The following is a 14,834-nucleotide window of genomic DNA, read 5'->3' on the forward strand; positions in this document are numbered from 1 at the left end:
GGGGGTTGGGTGTGGGTTTTTTTGCTTTTTTGGTTTGTTTTTTTTTACAAGCAGTATATAATCTTCTAAAGAATCCTGCATCATCAGAAGACCTGCAGTATAATGGGCATATACTATCATATACTATCATATACTATCAATTTTCCCTGAAATACCCTTTCCAGCAATTCAGCAGATGAGTATCCTTTTTATTTGTGCAAGCCACTGCAACTTACTGTGATGTTCATACTACTTTCAGGTAAGTTTTATGCTCTCATAATGAAGATGACCAACACAGATGCTGTGTGCAACAAGATGAGCCTGTGTGCAAGACCTAATTCCATCTTGTATTGGGCAATTCACTGAAAACAGCCTTTCTAAACATGGGTTCTTCACAGTAAAGTTAGCTCTAGCACCCTTGCATTTAATATATAGTCAGTAACATCAATCATTACTTCTATAAAAAAATATTTTTAAGGGGATATATGAAAATCTTTAAAATATATGTGGAGAAAATGGGGCTTTTTTTTCTTCTTTTTTTAAAATGATAAGGCCCTGTAAAACTGTTAATATCTTTCCAGGACACGTAAGGAATATGCATATTAAAGAAATGCACACAAATATATAAAAGAAAATGGCTGTAGGAAATTCCAAAGGTTAAGGCATTAAGTTGAGATCTGGAAATTTAAGCCCCCACTATTCTGGAGACTGCCTAACTGGGCAGGCAAATAACTTAGGCTCAAGAATAGCCTCAGCCTTCTGAGGAGTGCCACAAGATGTCCTGGCATCCTGGCTCTTCATCCAGACTGGCACATAGTCAGTGTATACAACAGTTTTTGTATGAATTTCCTTACACAGAAACAAGGATGAACAGGAAAGGGCCTGTTGCCTAGCTGAATCTTGCCTCCTGACACAGAGCTGGGACATAACCTAAAGGCACCTGAATCCACCAACTTGGAAATGCTTTTGAATGTCTCACGATAGACATAGGCTTTTTCACCTTGCCACAGTTTCTCTAAGTCACCTTCTTTATACTGAAGCTTACAGTGTTTGCAGAACCTGGTTTGTAAAGCTCCTCTAATCAATTAGCACCAAAGTCTTGTGCTAGATACTTTGAGGAAAACAATCCTTAGTTCTTGAACTACTTGGTTAACTGACAAGAAAGATAAACCAGCAGTGTTCCTTGCCAGGCCAAAGAGAGGCTGCGTCTCATTTTGTTTCACCCTTAAAACACAACTTCTTTCCAGTGCAAGAAAACTCTTTAGAATTCAAAGTAGGTACACTCTTCAGCAGCTTATCTAGAATGATTAGCAAGATACAAATTTCAGGAAGAAAGTTGCTTTCTTACTTATTTTTAAAAGCTGTTTTTCTCCTCTTGAATGCTGTATTCTGCATTAAGGGAAGGATGATGATACCTTTTCTTTCACCGCAAGCAAACAAAGGTTGCCATGGCAAGCAGGCTTAAGAGGCGGAAGAAATATCAGCAAGAGCTGATGTCCATGTCCACCAGAGCTCTGAACTGAAATTTTCTTTCATCTTTTGCCATTTTCAAGTGTCATCCTGCACACAGCAACAAAGTGCTTCATATTGACATAGACTTTCATATGTAATTAAGAGCCAATTTTCACAGGCTCAGTTTTACCCAATAGCACAATAATTACTTGGTATTTACCAAGAGAATGACTTGCACTTTCACACGCTCGTGTTGTCTTTGCCTAACACTCTCTTATTTGTATCATTATTGTTTCAAGAGCAAGACAAGAAGATCTGCAGTGCAAATGACTTTATCGTAAGCAGGAACACAGAGAGTTTTCGATTCCTGAAACTGACTGGTTTCTGATGAAAATTACAGACAATCCAGCACTGTCAGCCTGGAAGGGCAATATTTCCTAAAAAAAACATCAGGCACAATTGCTTACCTTCACTGGTACAAAATAAATACTGCTGACATGCATGACAAAAGCTTGATTTCTTGAGTATAACCACCTCCCCAGTAATCAAACTAACAGAGCAAACAGATGAGTAAAGAGTTATTCTGGAAATACTCTGGTGTACGTGCAATTCCGCTTAGGAGAATTATAGCGGTTGGGTTAAATTCTTACTTGCCTGGGAAGATGTTGGAAAGAACTCGTTGGCTGTAGGCATTTACATCTGAGATAAAGAAAGAAGCCCCTGCTTCTAGCATGTAATTCAGATGTACTTTAGAAGCGTATTTTAGGATGAAATCGATTGTGCCCTGGCCTCCAATGACCAGACTCCAGGGATTATCAAAGGAGTACAGAACAATTATTTAAAAATTAGTCTTTTTCATAACAGAGGTCTATTTTAATTAGATTAATAGCTGCAACCAGAGTCTGCATTTGCAGAAGGACCATGTGCTAGCGGAGCCATGGCTGACAAACAATATTGCTTTATTATGCATGGAAGTTTGCCTACTGATGATATATTCATTATCATACAGATACTCTGTTCAGACACTGTAGGCTTTCATTAAGCAGCCAGCAAAGTTTGGGGGTTTTGTTCTATTTTGGATACTTCAGCAGAGTCTGAAAATTGTATTATCTACTGATAGAACCATTTAGGTTCAAATTTTAGGCAGCTCTTCATTTTATTTTAATATTCCAATATTTTATTTTGTTATATTAGGAAACCTTCTTAAAATAATTTCAACTTCTTTGACAAAAATTGATAGACTTTCTACTACATTCAGTTGGTTTTACTTATAGAAGATTCTCTCCTATGGTCTTATTCATTGCTTGATCTCTGACACTTTTTTTCTGAAAAAAAGGGAGGCTGTTTGGGAAACTGACTAAAGTAAACAATTGAGCATGACTAGGGTGGACTTCACAGAAGCCTTTGTAACCACTTTTCATGATTCTGTACTCAAAATCTTCATATATATTTCTATTTGAGAAGTTTTTCCTCTATTTTCAGCCATGAAACTTTGCTACACATTGTTGGTAAGCATGAGCTCACTTCACTTGCACAACAAATTGAAGTTTCCATTCTACAACATTTTTTAACATTATGATTTGAATTTTAAGCTCAAATTATGTTATGAAGTTGAAATAGTAACAATTCTTCACCGAGAAGAGTGTTTCAGAATTCAGTTGCTCTGAAAACAAAACCATGACTTTCATGAATGAACCTACCCACCTATGGACATTCTCACAGAGCATCAATCTTTCTGAAAATCTGAAAGGAACCCATGTGGCAGAAAAAAATATATTTTTCCTTTATTAGTGTTTTTGCATTAGGGTTTTACAAAATTCTAAAGTCCACAAACTCATCCCATATTCTTTTTTCATGTGCTCTCTTACCTGAATGACTCCTCCACCTTGGCCATCCTTCCCAGCTAAAAACTCTTCAGGTAAATTAACCATCTTCCCTAGCCAATCCAGCATGACAGTCTCCAGCTCCGTGCAAGCTGGACTTGCAGCCTGTGTTGAAAAATAGAACAGAGTGAATAACCTCACTAGACCATGAGGAGAAATCAGATCCACCAGAGCAGGAATAACACTTTCTCTCTCTGTGTCTTTTGATTATAAAGAGACTAGCTGACTAACTTCACCAGATAAATTAGGGACCTGAAGACTATTTTGTGCATGTTGTTTCTAATACTTACAAAAAAAGTCAAACTGGCCCTCACATAGAACCATGACTATCCAATATCAAAGCTCGGATTTGCATCTTGCATAATTTTTTTTGACATCAACTACCAACCTCTTTTGAGAAGGGCCCATCTCATATGAATATGGGGTTTTTTTAAACAAAATTTCCGTTCATCCAGATTATAAGAGAAGTAACAACACTGGGTGATAGGCAACAGTCTTGCTGCTTAATGAATTATCAGTACATTTGCATTGCTACCACTAACTCTAAATGCTAGCAATTTTTCAAGGGCAAAACTTCTAAGTGGAAGTAGCCTTTTATTACTGGAGTCATTCAGGGTGTCTATGTGAAATCACTTAATTAGTCAAGGAAATCTACCTATACAAATAGTCCTGTGACTTCACTGCTATTAATCAATACTTTAATTGAAGAATGTTACTGAAATGCTTAAACTCTTGGCAAGGTGAAGCACTATTACCACATAGCAGTACATATCCCAGTAAACTTACCCAAGAGAAGCCCACACATCCTATTCCACCACACAACATATCTGCAAGAAGAGCTGGGAAGGAAGAGGCTGCAGGGAAGTAGGCAAAAAAGTACGGACTGTGCCAGTGAGTCACCTGTATCAAGGCAAAAATGGTCATTTTTAACTAATGCAGGAAGCAGAAACAAATTGTCACAAAATCAGAAAAGACTAGAAGTTGGGACCAGTCAACAGTTCTCTGCTACCTGGTTGTAACACAAGGTCCCATTTTTAAGAAAAGCTTATCTTGTTTTTTTCTCCATTTTTTATCTATTGTTTACTCAAATTAGAAATAAATTAGTTCCTGCCCACACCTCCCAACAGTTCCAAAATCAGAGTTCTCAATTTGTCTGCATAGAAGACAAGAATTGTATGGGCAGTGGCAGCGTGAGATTCTGTGCAGGGCACTGTTCTTGAGCTTTTGCTTTCAGGGATGCCAGGATTTTGTTCTTTCATCTCTGTCATGTGACTGACTTACCAAGAGTGTCTTCAGTGCAGCAGAGATCCACAGAACTCTCTTGCCCACACTCTGGAGTTATTAGCTAAAATTCAGGCACTGAATCTGCCCAAACAGCTCCTAACCACAAAATGAAACGATCTATTCTAGTATCCGATACCTTCTGTAGAAAATTAAACTATCATCTCCCTATAACAAGCTGTGATTTATGTACAATTCCACTTCATATGTACTAATATGAGAGAACAACACAATACTGCATCAACTGTAGTCAACTGTTCTTGCAGCAGCAATATTTAAGTAATATTTAGAATTATCTTATGCAACGTCTAAGCAATTTTTAAGGATCTGTGAGCTAGTTGATAGTGCTCCACAACTCCAAACTAATAAAATTTGAAAACAGGAAATGTACTGCCACACTGCAATATTCAGTAGAAGTAATATGATACAATATGTTTGGTAAAAACAGCTTTCACATTCAAGATAAAAGGCAATTTTTTAATAAAAAAGTGCTTCTAGAGAATTAGATGGACTATAAGCAAGAATTCAGCAGAATGCATAAAAGATCTTTCCTTGGCTGGAAGTCCAGAGGCTGCCAAGTTACCGAAGCCTTTTCTTCTGCTGTTTTGGTTTTTGTTGGGTTGGTTTTTTTTTTTTATACTGGAGTTCTGTTACAACTGGAGGATGGTAAGAGCATCCTGAGGGCATCACTTACCTGAGCTCAGTGTTTCCTTACTATTTTGTTCTGCATTCCCACCTCTAATGAATTTTATCTTTCACACTCCCCTCTCGCCCAGTCTGTGATAAGGTTTCTGGTTCTGGAGCTACCTCAGGGATCACTGTACCACACTGTTCTACATGTTGCAAATATCCCTTTTATTTCCTCTTCTAACCTTCTTCAAGCCAACAACCAGCTCTTCTTTAAGAGATATGCTCCATGCTAAGGGGAAACTGTCTTAACTCTCGTATACACAATGAATCTCTGCTGTAGTATACCATATACATATACCATATACAATATTTTGAATGCCCCTATCTGTTTCCTATGAAACCAGCTCCTATCCACTACAATTTTCCACTGTCTAAACTAGCCCTATACCTGATAGGTTCAAGATTTCACTTTTACTGGTCACTAGGTCCAAATCTGTTCAAATCAGGTCCAAAGACAAGCCGCTGTGAACATTTTCAGCTGTATCTCTTATATCTGGTCAAGATCTCTTTCTTTGCTGTAACAAAGTTTTGGAGTGCTTGTGGCAAACACCTTCCTTCACAAATCAGAAAAAAAAAAAAATGGGATAGGACTTGGTTCTTCATAGGAAAACAATAAACATAAAAATTACCCAATAAACAGCAATCCCTGATAGGACTCACATGCACACTTTCACTGACGTTCATAATAAGCCAGGGCTGCCACTGTTCATCTCCCCCGCTATAATCCTCTGTGATCTGTAAAACTTGTGACATTCATCTTGGGTTAATCAAGTTAAACTGCCTGCTTGCTGGGAGCCATTTGTTTGATGAGACACAGCAGATTTCAGTTGCACCACTCAGATAAAGCAAAAAAGTCAAAAGCCCTAGGGCAAGTGCAGCTACGGTTCTTCCTTCCCCTTGCCTCCCCTTTCCCCTTCGCTTGAAGCAGCTGTAAAATTCACTTCTTTCACCATGTTGGAACAGACACAGTTAGTCAAATATTGCAAAGAGCCTGACGTAATTGATGCTTGTTTTTTCAGCCCTCTGCTGATAAACAGTGATACACAAGTGTCTTGGGTTCAGTAATTACCAGTCTAATGCTTTTCAGAGACATTTTATTTCCCAGATTTCTTCTGAGGATGTCTTTCTGTGGCTTGCTTAGTCTAAGCAAGAGTCTTCCTTTACCACTCACTAAGGATAGGTCCTTCAGCTGAAAGTTCATAGATTAATGAATCCAATGTGAGGAAAATTAGCATCTTCAGTACTGCCATTTGCAGTTACAACTAAACCTGATCACTTTTGACTCTAAAAAAGGAAGAGATATATGTCAAGAAAACAAAACAAGTCTGAGAGAGAAAGGTGCCTCCCACGTATATTTCTATATGCAGATCCCTTCCACCTTGGCTTCCTGTTGTGGAGACCAGAGTTCAGCACTTGTTCCCTCAAGTCACTGTGTTAACATTAGCAACTTAGCACTACTATGGTCATTATCATGTAGTGGAATGCCCTTTGATGGCCTACATCCAATTTCACAAGAAGTCTCCATAAAGAACTTTTACCACTCATGAATGTAAAGACAGCAATGGACACTGCATTATTGCGTTACACAGCTCCTCTGAAGGAACACCATTTTTAATCATCCAATAAGCAGCAAAAATCTGAACACAGCTAACACAGTAAAGATGTCAACATGAAGAAAACAAGAATCACTTATGGGCCACTGATAGCTCATGGGCAAAACAAGGTTTTATGACCTCTGTCATATTACTTATTCTCTATGAAGAAGCCCAGTTCCTCATTTATAAAATGGAGATAAAGACATTCCCTGGTAAAACACTGGAAAAGCACTATAGCTGACAAACAATAGATGCACCTGTAAATGTTAGGCTTGTCAGGAAAAAGGTGGGAAAAAGATTGAGGGAAAACATAATGGGGGTAGATTGTCCCTATAGCCAATTTCAAAAGTCCCTAAAACCAATTACAAATAATTTTAAAGGGCTCTAAACCAAATGTGAACAAGTCTTCCTGTGCTAAGTTCTTCCTGCACTGCCTGCCTCCATGTGTTTGTACAGCACTATCTTTTCCACCCTTCAGTTTCTGTGAGCACAGCTAGCAGAGGCAGCAGACAGACGCAGCAGTGTGTGCAGCGCTGCACACAGGAGAGGTGCACAAACCCTGCTCAGGTTAGTGCACGTGGGCTCTGCAGTGGTGGTGACGCTCCCAGGGCACAGTCCCCAGCAGCACCTGGAAAAACCACCTCTGACACATGACCAGTCTCAACCCAGACCAAGCTCCCGAGGGAGCGTGCAGCTTCGCAGGCCTGGGATCGCAGGGATGATAGTGCCTCTCGCCAAGGCTGGGGCGGTGGCCAGCGGTCTTTGGGCCTGCAGGAGCTGCACTGGTGGAGGCTCTGTGTTGATATGCAAAGGAGCAGCATGGCCAGGTCAGCAGATTCTGCAGTATCAGAGGTGACAAAAATGAGAGTGAGCAGATCGGATCTTCCCTGAGACATAACATAAGGTATCTCAGATACCACAGCCTGAATCCCCAAATGTACCAAAGGAGGGGCAGTCAGAGTCTCAGCTTAATGGACTGGGAAACGGAGTCCCTCAATGGTGAAGCTAGAAGCTTGCAACTACTGGCACTAGGAGGAGGGCTTCTGTTCCACCTGCAGATCTGCAGCTACAGAACAGCTTCAGTGCCCTGGTTGCAGACAGGCTGAGAGCCTTGCTGTGTCTAGTGAAGGTCCCAAGCAACCTGAGTATTGACAACAGTGATTCGGGTTTTAAGACCAGTGGGACATTATTTAAAAATCAGCTCTTAGGAAGAGACAGGACCCACCAGAACAACTGATGGGTCCAGTGGAGGGCTACAAAGAGATTAGGGGGCTGGAACATCTTTCTTATGAGGATAGACTGAGGGAACTGGGCCTGTTCAGCTTAGAGAAGAGAAGACTGAGAGGGGACCTTATTAACATTTATAAATATCTAAAGGGCAGGTGTCAAAAGGATGGGGACAGACTCTTTTCAGTGGTAGCCAGTGTAGGATAAGAGACAATGGGCACAAGCTGGAACACAGGAGGTTCTGCTTAAACGTGAGGGAAAACTACTTTACTGTGAGGGTGACAGAGCACTGGAACAGGCTGCCCAGGGAGGTTGTGGAGTCTCCTTCTCTGGAGATGTTCAAAACCCACCTGGACGCTTTCCTGTGTAGGGAAAAAAAAAAATGGAACCTGCTTTGGCTGGAGCTCTGGACTGGATGATCTCCTGAGGTCCCTTCCAACCCCTGCCATTCTATGATTCTGTGATTCTGTAATTGGGGCAAAAATATCTTTGCAGACAGGCTGGCTAACATGGTAAGGAGAGCTTTAAATTAGGAACAATGAGGGAAGGAGATGAAAACCCATAGTCAAGGGAGAAAGGCGGACTGAGTTGGCAAGCAAAGGGTGAAGCGTCATGCAGACAAGAGAGATCTTGAAAACAAGACAGGGCTAAAGCGGACCCACCCCAAGTGTACGGACATAAATAAGGAAGTGCTGAGAAGACAGCATTAGAGGGTGAAGCTCTCGTACCTTTTCTGGGAAATCAGCACAAGTGTGTGCCTCTCTGAAGCACCTGTATGCTATGGCATGACACACAGGGAACAAACAGGAGGAATTAGAAGGCTGTGTGCAGTTACAGGGTTGTGATCTCATTGGGATCACAGAGATGTGGTGGGATAGCTCGCATGACTGAAGTGCTGCAGTAGATGAGGACAGGCTCTTTAGGAAGGGCAGACCAGGAAGGCAAGGCGGGGGGGGGTCTGTTATGCAAGAGAGCAGCAGGAACACATGGGGCTCTGCCTAGGGATGGACAATGAGCCAGCCAAGAGCTTATGGGTCAGGACTGGTGGAGATTTCAAAGTGGGCAACATCCAGGTTGGTGCCTGCTACAGACCACCTGATCAGGAAGAAGTATGGGAGTGCAACATTCAGAAAGCTGGAAGAAACCTCATGTTCACAGGTCACAGTCCTCACAGGGGACTACAATCAAGCTGATATCTACTAGATAGACAACACAGCAGGGCACAACTAGTCCGGGAGGTTTCTCGAGTGCATTTATGATAATTTCCTAACACAGGTGATGGAGGAACTGATGAAGAGAGACATGCTGTGGGACCAAATACTTACAAACAAGAAAGAACTAGTCAGGGATGTGAAAGTCAGGGGCAGCCTTGACTGCAGTCCCCATGAGATGGTGGAGTTCAGGATCATGAGAGCAGGAAGAAAGGCACAAAGCAGGATCATAACCCTGGGCTTCAAGAGGGCAGACTTTGGCCTGTTATGCAACCTGCTTAGAAGAATCCCATGGGAGACAGACATGGAGAGAAGAGTGGTCCAGGAAAGCTGGTTGGCTTTCAAGGATCACCTCCTCCAAATTAAAAAATGGTCCACCCCACATGCAAGAAGTTGAGAAAGAGTGGTAGGAGGCCTTCACAGATGAACAACAATGTTCAAATGTAAAAAGGAAGAATATAAGAAAAGGAGGGTCAAGTGACCCAGGAAAGGAGGGCTATAAAGACACTGTCTGAGTATGTAGGGGCAGGGTTAGGAAAGCCAAAGCCATCTGGAATTGAATCTGGTGAAGGATGTGAAGGGCAACAAGAAAGGCTTCTGCAGGTTCATCAGCACTGAAAGGAAAGTAGCGTAAATGCAGGTGTGCTGCCGAATGGGGTTGGGAATTTGGTTACAAAGGACAGGAAAAAGGCTGAGGTGCTTTGCCTTTTTCACCTCAGACTTTAATGGTAAATTTGCTTTCAGGAATGCTGGGCTCCTGAGATGCATAGGAAAGGCTTAAGCAAGGAAGACCTCACCTGGATGAGGATCAGGTTAGGAAACATTTAAATAAACTGGACATACATGAGTCCATGGAGCTTAACAGGATACACTCACAAGTGCTGCAGGAGCTAGATAATGTCATTGAGACCACTCTCAAATATCTTTGAAATGTTATGGCAACTAGGGAATGTTCCTGAAGACTGGAAAAAAGCAAACGTCACTTCTACCTTCAAGAAGGCTAAAAGGAAGATCTGGGAAACTACAGGCCTCACCTCAATCCCAGGGAAGATGACAGAATCTTGAAGCTATTTCCAAACATATTAAGGATACGAAGGTTTCTGGGGCTAGGCAGCAAAAATTTATGACGGGGAAATTGTGCCAAAGCAACCTGACAGCCTTCAACTCTGGCAGGGGGATTGGACTAGATGATCTTTCGAGGTCCCTTCCAATCCCTAACATTCTGTGATTCTGTGAAGATGACTGGCTTGGTGGACAAGGGGAGAGCACAGGATATCATGAAGACTTTCAATACTCTCTCCCATAACATCCTTACTGACACGCTGATGAAATATGAACTAGATAAGTGGACGGTGAAGTGGAGTGAAAACTGGCTAAACTACCAGACTCGTAGGGTTGTGATCAGTGGCATGAAGTCCAGCTGGAGGCTCGTGGTGTATGCCAGGAATCAATACTGTGGCCAGTGCTGTTTAACATCTACTTTACTGACCTGGACGATGTGACAGAGTGCACTCTCAGAAGTTTTGCAGAAGATGTAGAACTGGGAGGAGTGTTTGATATACTGTATGGTCATGCTGCCTTTCAAAGGGACCTCAACAGTCTGCAGAAATGAGCCAACAGGAATCTCACGAAGTTCAACAGAGAAATGTAAAATCCTGTACCTGGGGAGGAATAACCCCCTGCATCAATACAGGCCACAGATCGACTGGCTGGAAAACAGCTCTACAGAGATGGACTTAGGGGTCCTGGTGGACAAGCTGAACATAAGCCAGCAATGTGCCTTTGCAGCATACAAGGCCAACAGCATCCTGGACCACATAAGGAAAACTGTTGCCAGCAGGTCAAAAGAGGTGATACTTCCCTTCTACTCAGCACTGGTGAGACCACACCTGGAATGTTGTGTCTAGCTCTGGGTTCTCCAGTACAGGGAAGACATGGACATACTGGCATGATTCCAGCGATTGTTCAGCCTGCAGAAAGCTCAAGAGGTGTCTTGTTAATGTGTATAAACACCTCATGGGAGGGTGTAAAGAAGATTAAACCATATTCTTCTCAGTGGCATCGAGTGAAAAGACAAGAAGAAATGTGTACAAATAGAAATACAGTTTCAATTGAATGTACAATTGTACAATCAAATTCCACCTAAACATAAGAAAAAGCTTTTTTACTGTGAGGCCAGTCAAACTTTGGAACAGGACAATAGAGAGATTGTGAAGACTTCTCATCCTTGGAGACATTCAACAGCCAGTTAGACATGGTCCTGAGTAACCTGCTCTAACTGACTGCTTTGAGCAGTGGAGGTGGACTAAATTAGCTCTAGAGGTGCCATCCAACCTCTTATATACTATGACTTTGTGACTCTTTGCTCATGTGAGTCTTCAGTATTTAGTATAAACAACACAGGCAGAATCAGAGTCACTGTAAGAACTGGGATTTATGTACTTGTGCTCTAACATTTCACACCAGAGGAAAGTTTTAGATGAAACATTTCTTCTTCAGAATGTATCACTTTGTAAAAGTAAATTTATTTGCAGGGTATGTAAATATCAAGAAAAAAATCAATTTAGTTAAGATGGAACATGATATATTGATGACTTAATTGGAATTTAATGTCTCACTTTCTATTTTCAAATGATTCACCTCTTATTTTTTAGTTTGATATTATTTTATTGAACATTCTCAAATGTTCAAAGCAAAGTTCTGCTTCATAGACAAAAAAAATTTGGTTAGTATTTTCCTCCAACAAAAAGGGAAAGGTAATCATATCTATGAGCAGCAATGAAAGTATTTGCATGTGTTGGACATAATTCTCTTATCTAATCTGCACTGATTTAATTCTGTTGGATTTAAGACTTCATCTACAAATCTTTGAGAAGAGTGGAGAGATTTCCATTGACTTCAGTGGAGCTTTTGCCTGTGAAAGGACAGCAGGGTTGGCTCCAAGGGAAACGAGATAAGGTCATATTGAATATCAAATATTTACATTGGTCAATGAAAAGGAATCGGTATTATAGTACACTGACTAAACACATTTGCAGAGCAGTGGTTCCATGTCCAGTCACACAGCCATCATATCACCTAGCTACATCCAGAGAGGCAACTCAAAGTGGTTATTGCAGAGATCCACAGGAGAGATTCCTCATTAACCTTAACTAATAATCCAGTCCTCTTCAAGCTACTTACAAGCCTTAGGAGACAAGCATATATTTAAAATAAAAAAGGTATATAATGAGTAGAAAAACAAGAAAGATTCAGGTCTGGACATATGCTAGCTGCTTTGTTTTGCGCTGTCTGCCCAAAGACTGATCTATCCAAGGACTAATATTTAGGTAATGGCCATCTTCCTTAGAAGGTACCAGAAGAAGTTGACATTTAGGAGAGTAAGTCAACAGAACAAGTATTGGGCAGAATCTTTTCTAACCAACTCTGTAATAATAAAAAGAAGGCTCCTAAGAGAATTTTACTATTTAAAGATCAGCTTGAAGGAACACTTTAGGCACAGAAGACTAATAAAAATCCCGTTTTATAAAATATTTACTGTGCCTTGCAAGTAGCAAAAATATCACACAAAATTGAAAGTTATGAAGATTTGCCTTTACCAATTCAAGGGAGGAAAGGGGATTATTTCCAAAAGCAAGCCTCACATGAAGCAAAAGAATGATGTGATTATTTCTAGCAAGAACAAAAACCGAGTTGTGTAAAGTGTTAGATCATATTTAACTATGGATATAAAGCAGACACTTGCATTATAAAAGCTCTAAAAGCTAATCACTGTAGGTACCTTCATAAGGTTTAGTTGTAAACCTTCATAAGGTTTAGTTGCACAGCCTTCAACCCACACTTTCTTTACAGTCTTTGAAAACCTGAATGTATATTGAATATTACACTACAGATCCATTTTCCTTACCCCTGGCATAATGATCTTCTCAATGTCTTTAAAGACATCCTCAAAGCTCTCAGGATCCTGGGGTGCACAGTCCGGAATGAGAGGCCTTAGATATCCTGGTTCCACATCTGGGAAGACCTGTCTTTTATCTATCTTCTCCAGGTAATCTGCAACATAGTCCACCATCTCCTTCCCTCTCCTGCGGAACTCTGCAGCATCCATGAATATCAGAGTTTAGGACTTATTATCAGAAAAACCCTAAAAAAAAAAAAAGAAGACACTTTTGAAATAAAATATTACTAGTTTTAAACCTGTTATTCACATGATATATAGGATGACTCATATGGCCTTTCTGAAAAGACCATATACTCTTTTATTTCTGCATATTAGGCCAATGCCCACACAGAGTTGCATTCTGCTCCACTCCAGTATTAGCTAGACATTGTATAGAAGTAAATCACACTGTTGAATTGCTGATGACAACATCATGATGTAGATTAGCTTAATACAGATAGGCTGTATCTTTAGCATAGAAGAGCAATAGAGGCATGTTGATGAAGATTCAGGAATCACAGATTTCACCCCTACTGCTGCTGGTGGACACAAGGGTGTGGCACTGTTATGTGGGACATAATCAACTCCCTCTTGCCTTATAAAGAAGAGGTCTAAGAAAACAACATGCTGTGTGTCTCTATTATAATTTAAAATAACAAGCTATATAATCACAGTTATCACAGTGATCCACTGTGCTGCCCTGTCATTTTATCTATTTCTTGCCACCTGTCCTGCCTCAAGATTTAGCTTCCCTACTCTGTCACTGTAAACAGACATGCTGTGCCATTTACAAAGCCTTATTTCTTACTGAGGTTTCAATTATAATTCACTTTAAGAGTTGATCTGCACTGTCTTTTGCAGGAGATGTCAGGCAGCTCTGTCTGGGGCTGTCCCTGTTTCCAAGATGCTGGGCTGGAGCTCTAGGTGTGCTCTGAGCTAGGCAGAGACTGTGTGAGCACACCCAAGGTGACGTATTGCTCAGCTGAGATGAGCTGGAGTTTGCCTGCAAAGTGCTGTGTGAACATGAATTCATACTGCTCAGGTGCCTGCTCCTGCCATCCTGGCCCGCTCAGCTTCATCGCAGCGCACAGCTGTGCATTTTGAGTGCTCAGTGAACACAAGGTTGAGACCACAGTGCCTTAAAAGTGTCCGAGGGTCTTCATACACTCAGATTGAGTGAGTGATACTGTTTCTTGGGATCTAGTAAGAAAAGTGGCGAGTGAAACAAGCTGGTGCAAAGAATTACTATGCTTAGCTCACATACCTTCAGATCTTCACTTTGTAAGGAAACAATTAAGCACAATGTGAATATTATGTAATTAAGGGACAATTTCTTAGATATCAGTTATTTGTGCTAAGGATTTGTAACTAAGGACATCATTTTGAGAAAAGAGAGACCCTTCTGGGCTTTATTTTATTTTAATTAGTACTGTCACATTACAAAAGAAAGACACCATTGATAAACACCATCCTAGAGACATCTCTGCTGCTACAGATAGAGGACCTGGGATTTGTGCAGAGCAGCTGCTGCTGCTGCTACTTAAGAAAGCAGGGTGCTGCCGTAGGTCATGAACCA

General features: G+C 40.9%; 1 protein-coding gene across 1 annotated transcript; it reads right to left on the bottom strand.

The window, feature by feature from the left end:
• Window positions 1-3,299: 3,299 nt before the first annotated feature.
• LOC104523131 (aromatic-L-amino-acid decarboxylase-like) lies at window positions 3,300-13,426 on the bottom strand (the record flags this gene model as incomplete). Its single annotated transcript, XM_010165612.1, has 3 exons — window positions 13,226-13,426; window positions 4,101-4,214; window positions 3,300-3,419 (listed from the first exon to the last, which is right to left on the bottom strand). Coding segments are annotated over exons 1-3 (435 nt in total), but the record flags the coding sequence as incomplete, so codon positions are not given.
• Between the last annotated feature and the right edge of the window lie 1,408 nt (window positions 13,427-14,834).

Source organism: Antrostomus carolinensis, unplaced genomic scaffold (genome assembly GCF_000700745.2).
Source record: "Antrostomus carolinensis isolate BGI_N321 unplaced genomic scaffold, ASM70074v2 scaffold35913, whole genome shotgun sequence".
Lineage (NCBI taxonomy): Eukaryota > Metazoa > Chordata > Aves > Caprimulgiformes > Caprimulgidae > Antrostomus > Antrostomus carolinensis.